The 23989-nt window shown below is 45.9% G+C and overlaps 1 protein-coding gene across 1 annotated transcript in view; it reads right to left on the bottom strand.

Moving 5' to 3' along the window:
* The window catches only part of CCDC57 (coiled-coil domain containing 57), a 130223-nt gene that overhangs the window by 41048 nt on the left and 65186 nt on the right, over window positions 1–23989 (bottom strand). Inside the window, exons 13-15 of the mRNA XM_073310540.1 lie at window positions 22052–22152; window positions 6131–6359; window positions 4154–4290 (exon numbers count right to left, since the gene is read on the bottom strand). Coding sequence (XP_073166641.1) covers window positions 4154–4290; window positions 6131–6359; window positions 22052–22152 — 467 coding nt within the window. The remainder of the gene's footprint in view (window positions 1–4153; window positions 4291–6130; window positions 6360–22051; window positions 22153–23989) is intronic.

The following is a 23989-nucleotide window of genomic DNA, read 5'->3' as shown; positions in this document are numbered from 1 at the left end:
TTTACAGGTGAGTTTTATGTGTCTAGTGCTTACAGTAATACACAAGAAATAGAGATATTATGAAGTAGGAAATTAAACTATGTTATATACCCAGAAGATCAGTATTGCTATGACGGGGTAGTTTGCCCTGCACACGCAGTAGCATGTAGTGGTCGGCCCACCCCACTACATGACATGGACCTGTAAAGGTTTGAAATATTCCATATAAGGACCTAAGGGGGATATAGATAGAGAGGAAGCAGTCCCAGGAATGAATGGTGCCTGGGATGAAATCCCATCACTGTATCTTTAGGGGCCTGGAGCCAGAAGCCTTGGAGAGAGGGTGTGGCCAGGCTCCCCTCACACCCAGTCAATTGGGAATGAGCTGGATCTGAGATGGGGACTAGCATATATGCTAGCTATTCCATCATAACAGGGCAGAAACCAGGAAGAGAGAGCTGCCTGCTGGATCCTCTTAGCCTGAAGATTAATTGAGGAAAAAGGAGCCAGCTGAGGAAGCAGCTGGCTAAGACTTCTCAGCTGGCTAAATTATAACCCAGCCCCAAGGAGGAGAGCTGAGCACTCCTATTTAAGTAGAGAGGTAATAACTTTCTGAATTAGCATGAACAGCTGACCAGGTCTTTTCTAGGGATCCAGTGCTGGGTCACCTGGGGCAACGAACAAGCAAGTTATCCTTTGTAGAAAATTGTAATAAATCAGATCCCAGGAAGGAGGTACGGGTTTTTGATTGAAAGAACCCAAGGGGGTGCTGAGTGCAATGCACTAGTAGGGCCACAAGGGGGTGTGCTCAAGATGCCCACCCCTTGTCAATGGCCAAAACTCCACTCCTAATAATTCCTCCCAAACTCTTTCCACAACCTCCAGGGGTGCTGGCACAATTTTTATAGTTGGGGGCGGAGGATGCTGAAAGCCATTGAACCAAACTGGAAACCACTTCAAGCCATGGGGTACAGCAGCACCCCCAGCACCCCTAGTTCCAGCACCTCTGCAGAATGAGCTCGGTGCCAGGGAGCACTTTGCACCAATGCCAAAGTACTCAGTGCTGAATCAGAGCAGCTTGGCTCTGAGACTTATCTGAGGGCGGCTTCCATGAGGACAACCTTCAGCCTAATGTCTCTGTCCTTTTAAGTGCAGGATCTGAAGTCTGGACAGATATGGCATTTGTCCCCTCACATGAGTTTCCCCCAAGCACTTTAAGCAGCTGGAGTGCAGCTTACTAACAGTCATAGGTTTGCAACAGCTCTGCCAACCATGATTTTGAAGCTATGACGACAATTCCCTTTGATTGTTACTGGAAAAGCATATGGCTGTTGGTGGATGGATTGAGAGTGAACTTTGTGCCACTTGCATTCTAGTCTTCCGTCTACATCCTTAATTAAACATAGTTTGTCAGTAAACATGACAGAGATCTTTGTTACTTTGAGGGAGGGCATGGTAATTTGGGGCCAGAGTGATGAGTGCAGCCATTATGTGACTATATTGTTCTTCCTTGGCTTTGCTTTTGGATGTTTTGCCCTTCTAGGCCAAGCAGCTGAAAACTTGGAATATTTCAAATTTTTATTTATTTATTTTTGGCAAGTGAGACAGTTTTGTTGCTTTAATTCCCTGGAAGAGTTTTTCTGACATGGGGAAACTAGAGAGACAAGGTGGGTAAGATAATATCTTTTATGGGATCAACTTCTGTTGGTGAAAGAGACAAACTGTTAAGCTTACAACAGAAGTCTTCCTCAGATCTGGGAAAGGTACTCAGAGTGTCATTGCTAAATACAAGCTGAACAGATTGTTAAGCATAAGAAGTTAATGTATGTTGCAAGAGACCATTCAAGGTGAAGTGGGCAGTCAACAACTCTGCAGTCATAAGATAAAGTAGGGTTTCTGGGTTACAGATTGCTGTAATGAGCCATCAATCTACTGTCCTTATTGAGTCCATGATTTTTAGTGTCTAGCAAAGTTATTAATTCAAACTCCTAGGCTCATCTTTTGAAGGTGTTGTGCAGGTTTACTTTGAGGATGAGGACTGAGAGGCCAGATAGACTCATAGAATCATAGAATATCAGGGTTGGAAGGGACCTCAGGAGGTCATCTAGTCCAACCCCCTGCTCAAAGCAGGACAGATCTCCAACTAAATCATCCCAGCCAGGGCTTTGTCAAGCCTGACCTTAAAAATATCTAAGGAAGGAGATTCCACCACCTCCCTAGGTAACGCATTCCAGTGTTTCACCACCCTCCTAGTGAAAAAGTTTTTCCTAATATCCAATCTAAACCTCCCCCACTGCAACTTGAGACGATTACTCCTTGTTCTGTCATCAGCTACCACTGAGAACAGTCTAGATCCATCCTCTTTGGAACCCCCTTTCAGGTAGTTGAAAGCAGCTATCAAATCCCCCCTCATTCTTCTCTTCCGCAGACTAAACAATCCCAGTTCCCTCAGCTTCTCCTCATAAGTCATGTGTTCCAGACCCCTAATCATTTTTGTTGCCCTTCACTGGACTCTCTCCAATTTCTCCACATCCTTCTTGTAGTGTGGGACCCCAAAACTGGACACAGTACTCCAGATGAGGCCTCACCAATGTCCAATAGAGGGGAACAATCACGTCCCTCGATCTGCTGGCAATGCCCCTACTTATACAACCCAAAATGCCATTGGCCTTCTTGGCAACAACGGCACACTGTTGACTCATATCCAGCTTCTCATCCACTGTCACCCCTAGGTCCTTTTCTGCAGAACTGCTGCCGAGACATTCGATCCCTAGTCTGTAGCGGTACATGGGGTTCTTCCGTCCTAAGTGCAGGACTCTATACATACAGAGTGTCACGGAGTGTCACTGTCACATAGTAGTACAGGACCCATTGTTGGGGAAAAAATTAAGGAAATTTTTTAAAAAATCAAGACTTTTGCATTTTCAAAAATAATCCAATTTTGGAAACTTAACTGCAAAATGTCCCTTGAACCCAAAAAATAATGATTTTATCATTCTAATTTCTTACAGAAACAAATTAATTTTCATTATGCATTTTAAAATATGAAAAATGTTGCATTTTGGATTTTTTGCAGTATTTGCAAAAAGCACATGGGTGCTTTCAAGGAATCATCCAGAGAACAACTTGAGGACCCATTCTTCACTGAAAGAAGAGAAACAAGTATTAGCCAACATCCTCAGCCAAAGTAGACACGACCCAGGAGGTACATACCTATGGACTCACCCCTCGTCAAGGAAGCCTAGTAACAACTTGTGAAATAGCTCCCTAGTCAGCTACTTCAAATTTTCTGGACTCTGGGGGACTTACTTTATTCTGGTAGGTAAAAGTCAAGAAGTGGTCAAGAAATTTGAATTGTGTGTGTGATCTAAAGATCACAAATTTAAAAAAACATACCACTAAGGAGAAAATAAGAACGCTGTAGGGCTAGCTAGGGGATAGAAGGGTTCAGGCTAAGAGGTAGCAATCAGACTTTGCATTCAGTCCGGTATCTTTTAAGTGGGCAAGTGACAACATGTTTTGTGTTAAAACACAAGTGAGCAGAATCCACCACAGTGAAACCAGCATGATTAAGATGGTGCTGGATAAGAGTAATACAGGACATGTAATTTTTTAGGCTGAGAGGGCAGGATTTACAGTGCAGTTTTATTCTAGAAAAGTGACATGGTAAGAAGAGCTTTGAAAGATTCCACACTTGTTATTTCTCAGGGATTATCCATCAAATTCATGCAGTTTACAAGTAGAAACTATTTTTTTCGAACTGCCAACACTGCAAACTCAGACTGGAAATTGAAAGTGACACTAGGTTCTTTTTGGCTTTGATATCACCAATAATAAAGGTTAAATGGACCACAATTGTCATTTTAAATCTAAATTTCTTAAAGACAGACATACTCCTCATTTAGGACTGAAATTTTAATATAGTAATATAGAAATGAATCTGAAAGTTTCTTAGGTGAAAAACATTTCCCCTCCTCTCTAGGTTTAGTTAACTCAAAGTCAGCCAAATGGATGTTCACAATGATCCAAAAATGCTTCTCGGCTGAGATCTAGCATGAGAAATTTCAATCCAAGAAGATTCTGGGAAAAGTTATATGCAACTGAAAATATGGGTTTAGCACAGTGTCTCAATAATCTGATCAAAAACCTAGTTTTATGGAGGATATATCATTACCCGTGTTGTAAGCTGGTACTGTAGATGCTCTAAAGCTGAGAGTCGATGCTGTGCTTCATTGGCAAGCTCTTTAGGATACAGAGCACCATAGACAGTATGGACAGGGCACTGTTTAGAGCTAATGTAATGCTGAAGTCCTAAAAAGGAGAGAAAATAAATTATGAAGAGGGAATTTTCTATATTGTCACTCTTAACTAAAAGAAAATTTCCCCTTCATTTAGTTACAGAACATGTCAGCCTCTCATTGCATAGGGACACAAAGCCGTGTCAGAACTGGCCTAGAAATATCTTTTCCTACAGGTGATTTTTTTCAACCCTTTTTCCAGTAGAATTAAAATCTCTACAATGAAATTCTCTCACATGACCTCAAAATTCATCTTAAGTTTATTTGATGATAAGGTTATTCTGCTTTCTTCTCCTCTTCCATGAGAATCAAACAATGATTCCATAAGACGAATAACCTCTTTATAAATACAGAAACAAATTTTCACTCTTATACAAAGTTCCCACTGACACTTTAGCACTAGGCTGGTCTTTACTGAATATCTCCATATCCAAGAGTTACTGACTGGCAAACTCTTTGTCATGTTTTAGCCCAACACCTTCTGCATTAGGGACAAACTTGTTTTCAACCACTAGCACAGGGGTGGGCAAACTATGGCCTGTGGGCCGGATCCGGCCCGTGAGCCATTTTAAGCCGACCTGCGAGCTCCCACTGGGGATTGGGGTTTGGGGCTTGGCCCTCTCTGGCACTCCAGCCGGAGAGCAGGGTTGGGGGCTGCTCCATGCAGCTCCCGGAAGCCGCAGCATGGCCCCCCTCTGGCTCCTGTGTGCTCCAATGGTCCCGCTCCAATGGCCCCCTCTGGCGCTCCAAAAGGAGCTGCAGGAGCAGTGCCTGCAGACAGGGCAGCATGCAGAGCCACCTGGCTGTGCCTCCACGTAGGAGCCAGAGAAGGGACATGACGCTGCTACCGGGAGCTGCTTGAGGTAAGCGTTGCTCGGAGCCTGCACCCCTGAGCCTCTCCCCATGCCCCAACTCCCTGCAGCGCTGATCCCACTCCCACCCTCCAAACCCCTCAATCCCAGCCCGGAGCACCCTCCTGCACCCCAAACCCCTCATTCCCAGCCTCACCCCAGAGCCCGCACCCCTAGCTGGACCCTGCACCCCTTCCCGTACTCCAACCCCCTGCCCCAGCCGTGATCCCCCTCCTGCCCTCCAAACCCCTCGATTCCAGCCCAGAGCATCCTCCTGCACCCCAAACCCCTCATCCCCAGCCCCACCCCAGAGTTCACACCCCCCAGCTGAAGCCCTCACTCTCCCTCCCCCCACACCCGACTCCCCCACCCCAGCCCGGAGCCTCTTCCTGCACCCTGAACTCCTAATTTCTGGCCCTACCTCAGAGCCCCCACCCCCAGCCAGAGCCCTCATCCCCTCCCACACTCCAACCCCAATTTTCTGAGTATTCATGGCCCACCATACAATTTCTATTCCCAGATGTGGCCCTTGGGCCAAAAAGTTTGCCCACCCCTGCACTAGCACCTAATTCTCACATTAGGAACAGAAATGCACTGTCTTAAGGATCAGCCTATTCCCCGCACTTTACTTTCACATTAGGCCTTGTCCACACTACAGGGGAAATTCAATCTAAGCTATGCAATTTGAGTTACATGAATAGCGTAACTCAAATCGACATAGCTTAGATCTACTTACCACAAGGTCCACACTATGCGATGTTGATGGGAGACGCTCTCCCATCAACTCCCCCTACTCTTCTTGATCCGGTGGAGTCGACGGGAGAGCAATCTGCATTGATTTAGCGAGTCTTCACTAGACCCGTTAAATTGACCACCGATGCATCAATCGTCACTCATTGATCCACCGGTAAGTATGGACAAACCCATCTGGCTCTCTCCGTCTCAAATCCCTGTGATTTACTCTCCCATCAGGAATAAAAGCCTTATATAGAATGAATTTACCTTTCTTTGATACTTCACCAAGTTCTGCTCGAAGTTTGTTTCCCATTTCAATTAGTTGCTGCTTTTCTTGGCTCAGAATAGTGATCTTTCTCACTGCTTCCTTCAGTTTATTCTGCATTTCCTGTGTGGAGCAATTCATACACTGCTGGGGGCCATCGCCTGACCCCACCCCTGATAATTGTTGTCTGAGATCTACAATCTCTTCTTGAAGCCCTTTAATCACTGCATCCTGAAAGGGAAAGAGACAGCATAAAAGTTCCGTTAATTTAAGGATAAGGGTAGGATACAAACTATTTTACTTAGAAGTTGGTTGTCCCTGCCCACCAAAAAAACAACAACAACAAAACAAAACAGTTGAATGGTAACACTTTCAACTGAAGCCAATACTGGAGCCCATTTTTGGTATTTCCATTAGCAACGTAGACTACGGTGTAAATTCAACCAGGGCCCAAATAATCATCTTTTGACCCCTTTCGCTGTGGGGGTTAAAGAGGCCAGAGTCTGCCACAGGGTCTTAGTGGTCTCTTGTATTGTTTTAATAAGGGAAAGCGCTACCCTGGTGGGGACCGTGAGGGATAAGATGTCCACCGTAGGGTCTGAGACCTCAGTAACCTCCTCCATCTGGAGCCCCAGATTCTGGGCCACTCTTCTGAGGAGCTCCTGGTGGGCTCTACTATCAGCTGGGGCAGGCGCCAAGGATGTTCCTGCCACTGCCTCATTGGGTGAGGAAGAGGAGGAGACTTGGGCTGGTAAGGGACCTTCCTGTTTGTCTGGCTTCCCGGACTCAATGCGCGCCCAGTCGTTGGTATCTGCGCCCATCTTGGTGCCAACCACTGTGCCATCTGCGGTGCCGACTGCAGATCCGGTAGCGGTGCTGACGTCAGCACCGCGAGAGAGCTCTCTGGCCTGGGACGGGACTCATCCATCTGGGGCGACTGAAAGAGATTGCCGTGAAAAGGACACCTGGGACTGGTGGTATGCCCATGGGGTCCAAAAGGGCCACTGCGCTGGCCACGGCATGGGTGGGAAGGATTGTCCCATTTCCGACCTCTGAAGATGCCATTCTGCTCAGTGCTGGCTCTTTCTAGATATATAAGACTCCGCTTCTGACTCTGAAGCTGAGGAGTCCAAGTGCGGAGACCATGGTGGCGGGGTGCCTGACGGTGCCGGGGATTGGTGCCAGGGGGAGGCGAGTGGTGCTGCATCATCTCTGGCTTGCCTCTTGATGGCAGCAGAGGTCTTCGCTGTGCCAGAGGCTTTGGGACTGATGACCTCTCGCGTTGGTCGGGAGAGCGCAGGCCCGTTAGAGGTATGAGGTCTGTGGCTGCCTCAAAGATCTCTGGCGTGGAGGGGAGTTCTAAGTCCTCCACTTGATCCTCTTCCACTGGTGCTGGATCAATGGACCCTTCTGCAGGCCCGGAGTCAATGGTACTGCATCAGGCACGGACAAGACAGAGTGGCCTGGCTTGGGTCGCACTCCGCTAGCAGGCTCATGCTCAGTTATTCAAGCAGGTGAGCGCCCTCTGTCTGTCTACCTGTGCTTTTTGAGAGGCACCGGCAACTGCGAGCAGTGCTGGGTTTCCGCATGCAAGGAAGTCTTCGGTGCTAGGGAGTGATGATGCTGAGGGTCTCTGACCCCAGAGTCCTTCCTCAGTGCCACAGCATCCCTGATTGAAGCTGGTGGACTAAGCACTGATGCCAAAGTACCCGGTGCTGGGTCCATGGGGCTCGACTCTGCAGCCACAGGGCTGCCTCCATCAGCAACAGTTTTAGCCTGTTGTCTCTTTCCTTCTTAGTGCAGTGGCAGAATCCTCTGCAAATCTTACACCTATCAGTCTGCTGCAATTCCCCCAGGCACTTTTAGCAGGATGTGTGTGGGTCGCTCTTTGGCATCAGCTTTTGGCAGACCCTATAAGGCTTAATCCCCTGGGACCAAGGCATGCCCTGGCCCCGGGCAGGGGAAGGGAACAGGGAAGAGATCCCCAGCTAACAAGGGGAGGGGGTTCAAACATTACACTACACTCTACTAAAAACTATTAACTAACTATTGAAACTATTTACAGGTAGGAACTACGAGTACACTAGAGGATTGTTCGAAAACGAAAGAGAAAAGAACACTCCAACGACCATCACTGACGGTAAGAAGGAACCGGAGAGGCGGCAGGTCGGCAGGGCTCTATATGCAGTGCCATGAAGGTGCGACTCCAGGGGGCGCCTGAGCCAACCCAACAGGTACCGTTAGGGGAAAAACTTTCTAGCGACTGTACACGCAGTGCACATACACCTACTTGGAATCGACATGAGCAAGTACTCGAAGAACTGACACACAGAAAGAGAGTGATTTTCTCAAGCTTTGCACATAGCATGTGAGTGGGAGAGTTAGGAATAGAACTCAGAAATTCCGTGCTCCTAACACCCATGCCAATTCCATTATTTTGAGATCCCAAAGAAGAGGAATGAGGGGGTGGGATGAGAGAAGGCAATGAAAAAGATGAAGGAAAAAATACCCCAAGGGTAGAAGGAAACAGAAAGAACCACCAAAGGAGAGACCCACTGGTATGCAGATGGATGGGCAGATACCTCTTACATGTGGAACTCCATCCTAACCTGGAGCAGTGGATTTCCTCTTTCTCCGAAGAAAACATTTTACCCCATAAAGTCTATTACTGTTAGTGTGCCACCCAAGAACTGCTGTTATTTAATTGTACGAAATGTAAATCTAAATAAAAAATTACTGCTGTAGCACTGTGTGTGGAATTCACATCTGCTCACTGTGACATTCTGTATCTCGGGGGAACACCCAGCACCCCCATGTTCATCCTTATAATATAATTGTGCGGTATATAATGCAAAGTTTTCAGGTCAGGTGTCTTCGGAAGCCTCATGATGTACTGAGCATTGTTGTTATGGTAATGTTATAGGTTGAAATTTCATGTATGTAGTTATGAGGCTGAAAATGTGTCCTTGTGGCTTAAAGCAAGCCCAGGCAAAAACTCTCCAGAAGCAGAGGGACAGTTCACACCTCATCAGGGCATGTATGGGACAAACCCAGCCCAGCCTCACAGGAACAAAGGACACTGGCCTAGGCAACAACAAAGGACCTGTTGGACTTTCGAGTGAGTCACCCTCCTTTCTTTGGTCAGTTTGGGACTGTGATGAGGTAATGCTCACCTGACTCTGAAGGGGGGGGGGGGCGCAAAGCCAAGAGGGAAGAAACAACATGATAAAAGGGAGAGACGTTTGCTTTGCTCTTTCTCTCTCTTCCACCTCCATCTATAGACATCACCACCCAGCAACTGAAGCATTGATCAAAGGGGAGAGCCTGGCTGAAGGGCAATCAGCCAGCCTGTGGTGAGAAGCATCTAGGTTTGTAAGGGCATTGACAGTGTTAAGATCAGCTTAGCCCTGGTCTACACTAGGACTTTAGGTCGAATTTAGCAGCGTTAAATCGATGTAAACCTGCACCCGTCCACACGATGAAGCCCTTTATTTCGACTTAAAGGGCTCTTAAAATCAATTTCCTTACTCCACCTCTGACAAGTGGATTAGCGCTTAAATCAGCCTTGCTGGGTCGAATTTGGGGTACTGTGGACACAATTCGACGGTATTGGCCTCTGGGAGCTATCCCAGAGTGCTCCATTGTGACCGCTCTGGACAGCACTCTCAACTCAGATGCCCTGGCCAGGTAGACAGGAAAAGAACTGCGAACTTTTGAATCTCATTTCCTGTTTGGCCAGCGTGGCAAGCTGCAGGTGACCATGCAGAGCTCATCAGCAGAGGTGACCATGATGGAGTCCCAGAATCGCAAAAGAGCTCCAGCATGGACTGAATGGGAGGTACGGGATCTGATCACTGTATGGGGAGAGGAATCCGTGCTATCAGAACTCCGTTCCAGTTTTCAAAATGCCAAAACCTTTGTCAAAATCTCCCAGGGCATGAAGGACAGAGGCCATAACAGGGACCTGAACCAGTGCTGCGTGAAACTTAAGGAGCTGAGGCAAGCCTACCAGAAAACCAGAGAGGCCACTCCGAGTTAGAGCCCCAAACATGCCGCTTCTATGATGAGCTGCATGCCATTTTAGGGGGTTCAGCCACCACTACCCCAGCCGTGTTGTTTGACTCCTTCAACGGAGATGGAGGCAACACAGAAGCAGGTTTTGGGGATGAAGAAGATGATGATGATGATGAGGTTGTAGATAGCTCACAGCAAGCAAGCGGAGAAACCGGTTTTCCCGACAGCCAGGAACTGTTTCTCACTCTGGACCTGGAGCCAGTACCCCCCGAACCCACCCAAGGCTGCCTCCTGGACCCAGCAGGTGGAGAAGGGACCTCCAGTGAGTGTACCTTTTAAAATACTATACATGGTTTAAAAGCAAGCATGTGAAAGGATTACTTTGCCCTGGCATTTGCGGCTCTCCTGGATGTATTCCCAAAGCCTTTGCAAAAGGTTTCTGGGGAGGGCAGCCTTATTGCGTCCTTCATGGTAGGACGCTTTACCACTCCAGGCCAGTAACATGTACTTGGGAATCATTGTACAACAAAGCATTGCAGTGTATGTTTGCTGGCGTTCAAACAACATCCGTTCTTTATCTCTCTGTGTTATCCTCAGGAGAGTGAGATATCATTCATGGTCACCTGGTTGAAATAGTGCTTTTCTTCAGGGGACACTCAGAGGAACCCGTTCCTGCTGGGCTGTTCGCCTGTGGCTGAACAGAAATGTTTCCCGCTGTTAGCCATGGGGAGAGGGGAGGGTTGAGGGGGTAGCCACGCGGTGGTGGGAGGCAAAATGCGACCTTGTAATGAAAGCACATGTGCCATGTATGTAATGTTAACAACAAGGTTTACCCTGAAAGAGTGTAGCCACTGTTTTATAAAATGTGTCTTTTTAAATACCGCTGTCCCTTTTTTTTCCTGCACCAGCTGCATGTGTTTCAATGATCACAGGATCTTCTCCTTCCCAGAGGCTAGTGAAGATTAGAAAGAAAAAAAACGCACTCGTGATGAAATGTTCTCTGAGTTCATGCTGTCCTCCCACACTGACAGAGCACAGACGAATGCGTGGAGGCAAATAATGTCAGAGTGCAGGAAAGCACAAAATGACCGGGAGGAGAGGTGGCGGGCTGAAGAGAGTAAGTTGTGGACTGAAGAGAGTAGGCGGCGGGCTGAAGCTCAAATGTGGTGGCAGCGTGATGAGAGGAGGCAGGATTCAATGCTGAGGCTGCTGGAGGACCAAACCAGTATGCTCCAATGTATGGTTGAGCTGCAGCAAAGGCAGCTGGAGCACAGACTGCCACTACAGACCCTGTGTAACCAACCACCCTCCTCCCCAAGTTCCATAGCCTCCACACCGAGAAGCCCAAGAACGCGGTGGGAGGGCCACCGGCCAACCAGCCACTCCACCACAGAGGATTGCCCAAAAAAAAGAAGGCTGGCATTCAATAAATTTTAAAGTTGTAAACTTTTAAAGTGCTCTGTGGCATTTTCCTTCCCTCCTCTACCACCCCTCCTGGGCTACCTTGGTAGTCATCCCCCTATTTGTGTGATGAATAAATAAAGAATGCATGAATGTGAAGCAACAATGACTTTATTGCCTCTGCAAGCAATGATTGAAGGGAGGAGGGGAGGGTGGTTAGCTTACAGGGAAGTAGAGTGAACCAAGGGGCGGGGGGTTTCATCAAGGAGAAACAAACAGAACTTTCACACCTTAGCCTGGCCAGTCATGAAACTGGTTTTCAAAGCTTCTTTGATGCGTGCTGCGCCCTCCTGTGCTCTTCTAACCACCCTGGTGTCTGGCTGCGTGTAACCAGAAGCCAGGCGATTTGCCTCAACCTCCCAGCCCGCCATAAATGTCTCCCCCTTACTCTCACAGATATTGTGGAGCACACAGCAAGCAGTAATAACAGTGGGAGTATTGGTTTCGCTGAGGTCTAAGCAAGTCAGTAAACTGCGCCAGCGTGCCTTTAAACATCCAAATGCACGTTCTACCACCATGCTGCACTTGCTCAGCCTGTAGTTGAACAGCTCCTGACTACTGTCCAGGCTGCCTATGTACGGCTTCATGAGCCATGGCATTAAGGGGTAGGCTGGGTCCCCAAGGATACATATAGGCATTTCAACATTCCCAACAGTTATTTTCTGGTCTGGGAATAAAGTCCCTTCCTGCAGCTTTGAAACAGACCAGAGTTCCTGAAGATGCGAGCGTCATGTACCTTTCCCGGCCATCCCACGTTGATGTTGGTGAAACATCCCTTGTGGTCCACCAGAGCTTGCAGCACTATTGAAAAGTACCCCTTGTGGTTTATGTACTCACCGGCTTGGTGCTCCGGTGCCAAGATAGGGATATAGTTTCCGTCTATGGCCCCACCACAGTTAGGGAATCCCATTGCAGCAAAGCCATCCACTATGACCTGCACATTTCCCAGGGTCACTACCCTTGATATCAGCAGATCTTTGATTGCGTGGGCTACTTGCATCACAGCAGCCCCCACAGTAGATTTGCCCACTCCAAATTGATTCCCAACTGACCGGTAGCTGCCTGGCGTTGCAAGCTTCCACAGGGCTATCGCCACTCGCTTCTCAACTGTGAGGGCTGCTCTCATCTTGGTATTCATGCGCTTCAGGGCAGGGGAAAGCAAGTCACAAAGTTCCATGAAAGTGCCCTTACGCATGCGAAAGTTTCGCACCCACTGGGAATCATCCCAGACCTGCAACACTATGTGGTCCCACCAGTCTGTGCTTGTTTCCCGAGCCCAGAATCGGAGTTCCACAGCACCATGATGCATGCATTGGCAGGGCCCATGCTTTCAGAAAAATCTGTGTCTATGTCCTGATCACTCACGTGACCGCGCTGACGTCGCCTCCTCGCCCGGTATCACTCTGCCAGGTTCTGGTACTGCATATACTGCTGGATAATGTGTGTGGTGTTTAATGTGCTCCTAATTGCCAAAGTGAGCTGAGCGGCCTCCATGCTTGCCTTGGTATGGTGTCCGCACAGAAAAAAGGCGCGGAACGATTGTCTGCTGTTGCTCTGACGGAGGGAGGGGCGACAGATGACACGGCTTACAGGGTTGGCTTCAGGGAGCTAAAAATCAACAAAAGGGGTGGCTTTACATCAAGGAGTATTTCAGGCAGGAGTTCACAGAGGGTTCCAATTAAAAATGGTGCACCTAAGTTATTGTTCTTATTGGAACAAGGAGGTTAGTCTGGCCTCTGATTGATACATGGCTAGATTTACCTTGCTGCACCTTCTCTGTGAGTGACTGCAGTGTGACCTAGAGGAATGAGTCCCCTAGACGGGGGAGGGGGGAAGCAAATGAGTACAAAACAAATCTGGTCTATTTCTTGTTTTGATCCACTCCATCTATCTTTTACATCTTTGGCTGGCAGCAGATGGTGCAGAAGGACTGCATGCCATCCACATCTCATGGCTGCCCAGCAGAAGATGATGCAATAGGTCTGTTAGCAATCCGTATCGCCTGCCTGCTCACCATAAGACAGTTCAATAGGACTGACTGCAGGAGAATGACCTGGTCAAGTCACTCCAAATTTAGTCCCTGCGCCCATGTCTGCCCAGGCGCTCCTGGCCGACGTGGCCAGGAGCACCTCGGACATGACGATGACGGCTACCAGTCGTATTGCACCGTCTGCTGCCACAAGGCAAGGGGTTGCTGCTACTTTGTAGCAATGCAGTACCGCGTCTGCCAGCACCCAGGAGACATCCGGTGACGGTTACCTGAGTGGGCTCCATGCTTGCCGTGGTATGGCGTCTGCACAGGTAACTCAGGAAAAAAGACGCGAAACGATTGTCTGCCCTTGCTTTTATGGAGGGAGGGAGGGAACGGGGGCCTGACGATATGTACCCAGAACCACCCACGACAATGTTTTAGCCCCATCAGGCATTGGGATCTCAACCCAGAATTCCAATGGGCAGCGGAGACTGCGGGAACTGTGGGATAGCCACCCACAGTGTAACGCTCCGGAAGTCAACTCTAGCCACGGTACTGTGGAAGCACTCCGCCGAGTTAATGCACTTAATGCACTTAGAGCATTTTCTGTGGGGACACACACACTCGAATATATAAAACCGATTTCTAAAAAACCGACTTCTATAAATTTGACCTAATTCCGTAGTGTAGACATACCCTGAGAATGCGTTTTGCTTTTATTTCATTTGACCAAATCTGACTTGTTATGTTTTGACTTATAATCACTTAAAATCTGTCTTTATAGTTAATAAATCTGTTTGTTTATTCTATCTGGAACAGTGCGTTTGGTTTGAAGCATGTCAGAGACTGCCCTTGGAAGAACAAGTCTGGTACATATCAATTTCTTTGTTAAATTGATGAACTCATATAAGCTTGTAACGTCCAGTGGGCATAACTGGACACTGCAAGATGGAGGTTCCTAGGGTTGTATCTGGGACCGGAGGTATTGGCTAGTGTAATTTGATTGCACAATCCAAGGAGCAGCTTACATGCCAGAGGCTGTGTGTGAACAGCCCAGGAGTGGTGGTTCTCACAGCAGAGCAGGGTAAGGCTGGCTCCCAGAGTCAAGGATTGGAGTGACCTAGCAGATCACCAGTCCAGATAACACCAGAGGGGAATGTCACACTCACCCTGTGCTATTTGTATCCAAATAATCGCTACTGTTTGTCTATATGGATTGTAAACTCCTTGAAGCAGAAGCCTCACTGTCTACGCTTTATATACAGTACTAAGCACAATGTTAGTGATCAACAAATAATAAAAATTAAATAGATAGCTACCGTCAACAAATATTCTTGGTAGATTGTGGGGAACTCTGCCAAACACTGATGAGGTCCAGCACCTCGCCATTGCTCCATACTGGTGATCGCCTGGCGTGTGGAGGCACGGTCACCTGGAAAGATGTGCTGAGAGCACTCCACGCCTGGCTGAGCAAACAGGAAGGGGATTTTCAAAATTCCCAGAGAATTTAAAGGGCGGGTCTGACGATTGGTCACCTGAGGGCAGGGCAGTAGAGTTCAAAGTGATGACCAGAGTGGCTAGAACAGGCATTGTGGGATACTTCTGGAGGCCGATCAGAGCGCACTAACAGAGCAGGGCGTCCACACTGGCGCCACAGCGCTCCAGCAGGGGCGCAGCAAATGTTATTCCACTGGCTGAGTTGGAGTACCAGGAGCGCTCTATGTGCCTTGCCAGTGTGGATGCATCGTGAGTTAGAGCGCACTGGGCTGCTTTAATGCGCTCTAACTCACAAGTGTAGCCATGCCCTTAGTCTTTTAAAGCAACTAAACAGGTGAATCAATTTATAACCATAAAACTGAGGAAAACTGCTATTATTTCAAAGACAACACTGTTTAATATCCCTTGGATACTGAGGGTTCTGAAGAAGAATGAACATCCAAATGTTTCTGTTGATCACACTGAACAGGCTCTGATTATCCCAAGTGATATTTGACAATCTCCTTTTTTGGCTGTAAATTATGAATTGTTATCACTCAATCCTATTAGATTGAAAGGAACATTTACTTTCGTACAGCAACTCTGGTTCTTTGAGATGTTGTAGTCATTATGGATCCCATTGTAAGTGTGTATGCATCCCATGCACACAAGCTCAGAATCTTTTCCCGAGCAATATCTGGAAAGGTCACACATTTGCCCTGTGACTCCTCATGCTCCCCTGCAAGAGCATAAAGGGTGGTGCACCCCCGACCCTCACTCAGTTCCATTGCTACTGGAAGCCATTTCAGCTGAGGAATCCAAGAATGAGGAGGGAGGGCGGGTCATGGGATCCACACTGACTACAACATCTCAAAGAACCACAGTTATTGTAGGGTAAGTAACTGTTCAGTCTTCTTCAAGTATGTGACAGTGTGGCTCCCACTGTAGGTGACTGGCAAGCAGTATCCTCTTTAGGGTGGCAGGCAAGAGATGTATCCACTGCACCAGTTGAATAAAGATTGGAATACAGCTCTCCAGTCAAGTCCTGTGTGTAATGCTTGACAAATAAAGAGTGGGTTGCTCCACAAAGCAGCTTTGCAAATTTCCAATATTGGTATGTTGTGGAAGCACGAAGATACCGCTTGAGCTCTGGTGCACTGAGCTTGAAAGGTCAATGGGAGACGTATATCATCCAGCTGATAGCAAAGAGAGCTAAGTGTGGTTCATTTTGAAAGCCTTAGGGAAAGCCTTTAGACTGGCCAGCAATAACCACAAAAGACATGGGCACATTCTGAAAGGCTTGGTCCTGTCCATATAGTATTGAACAGCCCTGGATGTGAACTTTCTTCTCCCCTTATGTGGAATGTGGCTTTGGAAAAGAATACACTTAGGCTGAAGGATTGGTCCAAGTGGAATTCCAAAACCACCTTGGGGAGGAATTTTGCACCATGTCTCAGGACCACTTTATCTCAGTGAAATATGGTATATGGGGATTCTGCCATGAGTGCTTGGAGCTCTCCAACTCTTCTGGATGAAGCAATGGAAACCAGGAATACCATTTTGAGATTAGGATGATGAATGGAGTACTCTGCATCAAAGGGGGACTTCATAAACCTATGAAACATAGCACTGCGGTCCCATGCTGGAACAGAGTCCTTAACCAATGGGTATGTATGCAAAAGGCCTTAAGGAACTTGTATACCATTAGATGGGAGAAGATGGAGAGTGATTGTATCTGTGGATAGTATGCCAATATTGCTGCCAGATGGACCTTAATTGAACTGAAAGAGTCCAGTGTATTTTAATTGCAGTTAGTCCAGAATCTTTGATACCAAGGCCTGCACTGGCTCTGGGCTGTTTGGGGCCACCCATATAGAGAACCTTTTCCACTTAGCAGAACAGGTTTTCCTTGAGGACAATTTCCTGCTCTAAGATCTCCTGACCATGCAAAGAACAGTTCTTTTCCATGGTGCTCAGTCAGCCAACATCCAGGCCATTAGGTAGTGACTTTAGGATTAGGTGGGAAACCTGGCCTTGATTCTGTGACAATAATTCAGGGGCAATCCGGAAGCTGAGAGTTTAAACCAATCACAAACAGCTTGCTGTGTTTGTTACTGGGACAAAGTTTCTTTGTTGTCCCAAGAAGTCCAGTTCACGTTTACACCCCAAATTATAAACTATACATTTGTATTGACCATGTGCTTTGTTTCTTCAGTATGTCCTTCACCCCAAATTAGAACCTGTACCTCTTTCTAAACCCTCTTTCTGTATGTTGATAACATGTCCTGTTCCACTGTAAGCCCTAAAAGATGTGAAATGCTTATACAACCAAAGAATGTATGGACTATGTCCACTAAATTAAAAGACTATAAGGAATATTTTTTGTTTTCTTTCTATATGATTGTTGCACTACAGAAGTGGCAAGAACTGTGCAGCACAAGGAGAAAAAGAATATTACATAGAACAGAAAGGGATCTCCTGGGTTATCTGGTATTGAAAGATATAATCACATAACCAGGGTATAACTTTGAAATATTAAGAGAAATTGCTTAAAAATAGGAGAGGGATGGAATTCCAATTAATAATGTGTGCTAATCCTGACATGCAATTTTTGAAACTGATCAAACATGAAAACCCTCCAACTCAGAGAAATATGGAAGAAATTTCTTATACACTATCGCCATCTATTGGATATCAATGGAAGCAGCAGATAAAATAAGCTGAAATCAGAGTGCCCTGACAATCAGTACCCAATAGAAAATAAGAAGATTGCCCTCATGTGGACCCCAGAGCTGAATTAATTTACAAAGAAGCTGCAGAATCCAGAAGTGCTACCAACACTCGGACCAGCTACGTGGATCGAGTTTCAGGGTTAATAGGACGAAGAAGAAACTATAAGATTTCATTTCAAAGATTGTATTTCTCTTTCTGTTCTTGAATATAAATAACTGAAAGTTCTCTTGTTGAGTCCACACTCTTTAGTGAGACCTCATGTTTTGGATTTTAGCTAATTAATGTTACATGCGTCCTCCTCTTTGTAAGCCCAAGCAAAGCGGCCTAAGAGCGATTTAAATAACAACTTTCAGCAATTGCTTTTAACATTTTAAACTTGGTTTTTCCATACCAAACTATTCAAATAGCAGGGACCTCACTCTTAAAAGAGTCTTTAAAATAAACATCCTTACTCCTTGGAATAAAAAATGTGTTAGTGGTGTTAAAGAATTGATGATTGATAAGCATAAGAAAATGTAATAAGAAATATTGATCATTTGTATTGATATATCATATAATGACCGAGCTTCAACCTTACCCTATGACAATTGCTTAAGAGACTGTATTTGTGTGTTCAGTACATACCTAGAAAATTTGATGTATGTAACCTTGACCTATACACTGTGTATATACTTATGTGTTTTTGGATGAATGAATAAACTGTTGATTAAGAACACCAAATGTCCTGATTTGAAAAATACTGTCCAAGGTAAAAATTGACCTGAAAAGAACCTAGAGTTAAAATTAATAAGCTAAGGCCTTGTCTACACTGCCACTTTACAGTGCTGAAACTTTCTCGTTCGGGGGGTGACACTTTCTCGCTCAGGGGGCTACACCTACTGGTAGCTACTCTCCTCGTTGGGGTGGTTTTTTTACAGTGCTGGGAGAGCTCTCTCCTAGGACTAGTGCCACGGCAGCACTTTAACATTCGTAGTGAAGACATACCCTAATTCTCCCTGAACTCAATAAAAATAAGTTATCCTGATTAAATTCCATCACAATAGTGACCATAAACACTTATCAAATTGGCAAATTGAGTCTGTTAGATTTTAGCTTTAAAATCTAACTGGCAACTCAGCAAATCCATAAAATTGACCCCCCCCATTTATGCTTACAATTGGAAAATATGTTATATATAAGTATAGCATTGTGACATGTCATTCCATATTCTTCATGAAAATATGCTTATGATATGAATATGACATAACTGAGATATACTTCATGCAAGATGGCTCATGTGAGATATCATTGGAAAGGTTATGATTTACTGAATGTGATTATCCAATCTGTATGCCTGTATCATTTCTGTATCTGAAGTTAGGAATATTGACTATGTATCTGTATTTCAACTATGCTACTTTGGGTGACGCCCACTGCTAACACTTCAGGTACAACAATGGAAAAGCCAGACAGGGCAGCTGGCCCATCAGCGATGGCAATGGACTGTGAAAAGCCTGGCCTTCCTGCAGACACTCCAAACTGCCACTGACTCATGGACACTGTGATACTACAGAGTCAGGTGGTCTTGTAACCCGATACTAAAACATTACCTGGGATTTCTTGTAACTTTCTACTGTAAGGGAAGAGGGTCAAGTTTGGGAAAAAAAGGATTCCCGCCTTATGTAAATCCTATTTAAGGATGGGGAGGAAGGCAAACTGGACTCCTCCTCTCCATGGCTGTCAGGCCAAGAAAAAAGACTACAGAAGCCACCTGAAGGGAATGCAAGGGGGGAGTCCAGACTGAGACAGGGGTCCAGTCTGAAAAGGAATATAACTGAAACTCTGAACCACAGAAACTTTGCAACTTGCCTGCAACAACATCTAGGGTGAGAAATACTATTTGTAACCAATTTCTTTAGTGAAACTAGCTTAGTTTGCCTTTTTGATTTCATTTGGTCAGTAATCTGCTTTGTTCTGTTTATTATCCCTTTTACCACTTAAAATCTGCCTCTTATAGTTAATAAAATTTGTTTTGTTTATTATTAAACCCAGTTTCTGTAATTTCTAACTGGGGGGGCAAGAAGTGTGCATACCTCTCTCCACATTGAGGGAGGGGGTGAATTTCATAAAATCTTTGAGTTTGTACCCCTTAAAAGGAGTGAGCACCAGAGTGTTGGAGCAAGTCCCTTAAACTGAGTCTTTCCAGAGTGATCTGCAGCTGGGTGTGGCCCTGCCTGTGTGTGTGTTAGAGGAGGTTTTAATAGCCTGGCTCAGCAAGACAGGTTAAAGGGGGCTCAAACTGGCAGAACAGGAAGAGTCAGTGGTATCTCAGCACATCAGGTGGCTTCCTAAAGGGCATAACCTATCACAAGCATAACCACTCAACATATAAAAACTAAGTTCTTGACAGCAAAACAATCTACATCAGAGGTTCTCAAACTGTGGTCCGCGGACCGAGCTCCATTCAGGTGGTCCGCAGATAGTTCCCTCTAAGGTGCGCATCTGGGCTGCCGCACACAAGAGATTGAAGGGCCACCCACCTAATTAGTGGAGCCATGAAGGTGTGGCTTCACTAATTCGGTGCCTGGACCCTGGAGAAGACGCACATGTAAGGTGAGGTGGTGGCCTTGGAGAGAATAGGGAGGGGGCAGTGGGGTGAGAAGAGGGGGTGGGTCGAATTTGGGATGTGCAGGGCTGCGGCGGCCAGAGAAAGAGGCGACTTTCCCGAGCTCCAGGGCTGCGGCTGCCGGGGAGAGACGGCCCTCCTTCCCATCCCAGCTCAGGGGCTGCCGCAGCGGAGAAGAGAGGGAGAGATCCCCCTCCTTCCCAGCCCCAGGGGCTGCTGCAGCGGAGGAGAGAGGGAGAGATCCCCCTCCTTTCCAGCCCCAGCTCGGGGGCTGCCGCAGCGGGGGAGAAAGGGAGAGACAGAGACCACCCTTTAACATTCTCTTTGTTAAGCTAAATGAGCTCCTTAAGTCTATCCATTAAGGCATGTTTTCTACTCTTTTCAGCATTTTTATGGTTCTAGCAGACAGCAAATCAAACATGAGTTTATCAAAGTGATATAGTTGTAAAAAACAGTGAATGTAGTTTTAGTTGCACATAAAAAGCATCACACATTATGAAGCATCAACATAATAGTTCTGCTTTCTTTCTAGGACTCTGGTGAGATCACACCTAAAATACTGCGTTCAATTCTATGTGTCTCATTAGAGTAAAGATATTGAAATATTTGTGGGAGTTCAGAAAAGAGCAATAAAAATTATTGGGGGATGGAAGAATCAATTTATGAGGAAAGACTAAAAGAGCTAAATCTGCATAGCTTAGACAAGCAACAACAAAAGGGGGTGGGCATGACAAAATATCTGAAAAGCATAAACATCAGGAAAGGACATGAACCAGGGACAGGACCAGACACCAGCTTGCCCCAGGATTGGAGGAATATAAAGTTGGCTTAAAGCCACCTTTATTTCCTCTCCAGTCTTGGACTGAGCACTGATTAGCCAGATGGAGGATGTCACAGGGTGTACCTGCCCTATAGCACCCCCAGCACACCAAGCCTCAGTTTTCCCATACATCATTAATAAGTTAAACAAGGCTTTACATAGCGAACAATGCCCCTTCTGAGGGGTCTAGTTTATTAAGGAAAGGCCTAATGAAAGTACAAGAAAACCTTCACCTCAGCATCCTAGCTGGGCTACAGAGCGAGTCTTAGTTCATCCGTTCCAACCAGGGGCCGCCCCTCCCCTCCAACATTGGTTCTCTTGGCTCAGTCCCTTCCCTGGAGTCAGGTCTCTTGCCTGTTATGTGGGGAGAATCTTTTGCTGGTGCCAGAGGTCTGTGGAGATCTGTCAGCTGCAGCTTAGCATATAGCTCCTAACAGGCTGGGCTTCCTGCCACTATTCAGGAGTTATCTGTCCCCCGCAGCACACCTTCCAAGCCCCTGCTTTGGTGAGTTCTCCTGCTTAGTTCTTGTGGGAGCACTTCTCCTCAGGAGCTTCCTGTCTCTAGGAACCACCTCAACTGAGCCCTGGTAATCCTTTAGCAGGCTCATTAGCCAACCAGCCACCTAGGGATTTCATTACTTCCAGGTAGATCTGAATTGGCTCATTCTCCTTTACAGGAATCTGTCACAGGTAGGCTGGTCCCTGACACCCCTGTACAGGCCAGCCTGTGCAACAGATCTTGCTCCATATACTGAACATTTTGCTCGCAAAGAAAATGTGTATAACAAAAATATATAAAATAGCAAGGATAACAGCTTTGGGTAGCTCAAGATTCTTCATACCTTTTGTATGTGCTGTGTTACCATGGAGTCTGAGTGTGCTGTTCTGGCTTCCAGGTTCTTCAAAGGAGCTCCAGAGAAAACTTCATCAGCACAAAATGCACCTGAAAGAAAAGGGTAAATGAAGCAAAAAAAACCCCCACCATAACATATTAGCACCTACAAGAACTACACCATGGATCAAGAATCTTTTATCTGAGCGATTTAAACAGCAACAATCTGGTCTGATTACAACACAGGTATATTGTTCCAGCATAGGTAATGAATATTTTATAGTAGACAGTCTTGAACATGCCGATACAGTAGGGTAACCTAACAGTATATGCTTATTATTTATCTTCGATAGACAGAAATACTTCTAGATAATACAACAGGGCTCATGCTTCAAAAATCATGAGCATCCACCTCACAATAACTTTGTTTAAAGGATGCTGTTTTGGTGGAAATAATCTTGGGCACCTGGTATTCACATTCCAAAATTAGTTCCAAATGTAAATAGGATGATTAGGAGATGGTAGCCTTAGAGTCAGCATATTTATTTTCAATAACCCTTGGAACACTTTTTCAAGAAGACTGAAAAAAATTAATGTTGTGCCAATATTTTAAAAGGGTGGACAGGACAACTCAGGAAATTATAGGACTGTCAGCCTGACATTGATCCTGGGCAAAATAACAGAATGGCTGATATGGGACTCAATTAATAAAGAATTAAAAGAGAGTAATATAATTAATGCCAATAAATATGGGTTTATGGGAAATAGATCCTGTCACGCTAATGTGATATCTTTTTATGATGAGATTACAAATGTGATTGATCAAGGTAATAATGTAAATATAATATTTTTAGACTTCTCTAAAGGCATTTGACTTGGTGCTGCATAACATTTTGATTAAGAAACTAGAACAATACAAAATCAACATGGCATACATTAAATGAAGTAAAACTAACTGACAGGTCTCTAAATGTAACTGTAAATCGACAATCATCATTGAACGGGTGTGTTTCTTCTAGTGGTGTCCCTTAGGGATTGGTTCTTGACTCTACACTATTAAACATTTTCATCAGTGATCTGGAAGAAAACAAAATCATCACTGATAAAGTTTGCAGATGACACAAAGATTGAGGGAGTGGAAAATAATAAAGAGAATAGGTCACTGATAGAGAGCGATCTGGATCGCTTGGTAAACTTGGCAGAGGCAAACAATACGTGTTTGTATATGGCCAAATGTAAATGTATACATCTCGGAACAAAGAATGTAGACCACCCTATAAATATGGCCAAATATATCCTGGGAAGCAGTGTCTCTGAAAAAGATTCAGTGGATAATCAGCTGGATGCATGTTATCTGGACCTGCTAATTTAAAAATGTCTACTTTAGTAGCAGTTGTTTAATATCCTCCTGAGATACTACTGGAATGGAGAGAGTGTCATCATTATAAGTAGTGCCCTTTGTTTTCAGGTTTTACCCTCCAAAAAACTGCAGGTTTTGAAAAATCCAGTATTCAGATTTTTCCATTTTCTACCTGGATTTTGTACCTGCTCAAACTCCCCATGCCTGTTTGCAGACTCCATAGCAGAAAGCACAGTGCACCTGCACAGGGGAGGGTAACTGCCAGTTGGTGACCGGTGTAGCTGCATAAGATGGGCAGGGAGCCTGCTAAGACCACTGACTGCTGCAGTGATAGGCCAAAAGGAGTGGAAGGCTGCACCTGGTGAGTACTGGCCCTCTCCTGACCCCAGCCCTTCAGCACGGCCCAGGGCAAAGACTCCTCTCTGCTCCCCGCATCCCTATCTCCCTCCCCACTTCCAGACCCCTATTCCCCCTCCCTCTGTGGGTACCAGGAAGCCCATCTCTCTCCACCAGTCCACTTCCCCTATCCACCACCCCCACCCACCAGGTATCTCTCTCTTCAACTTCCCCCCATGAATGCTGGGCTCC

The sequence above is a fragment of the Lepidochelys kempii genome, chromosome 14, assembly GCF_965140285.1.
Source record: "Lepidochelys kempii isolate rLepKem1 chromosome 14, rLepKem1.hap1, whole genome shotgun sequence".
NCBI classification, from domain to species: domain Eukaryota; kingdom Metazoa; phylum Chordata; order Testudines; family Cheloniidae; genus Lepidochelys; species Lepidochelys kempii.
The sequence above is the reverse complement of the archived record's forward strand: the minus strand, read 5'-3'. Positions and strand labels throughout refer to the sequence as shown.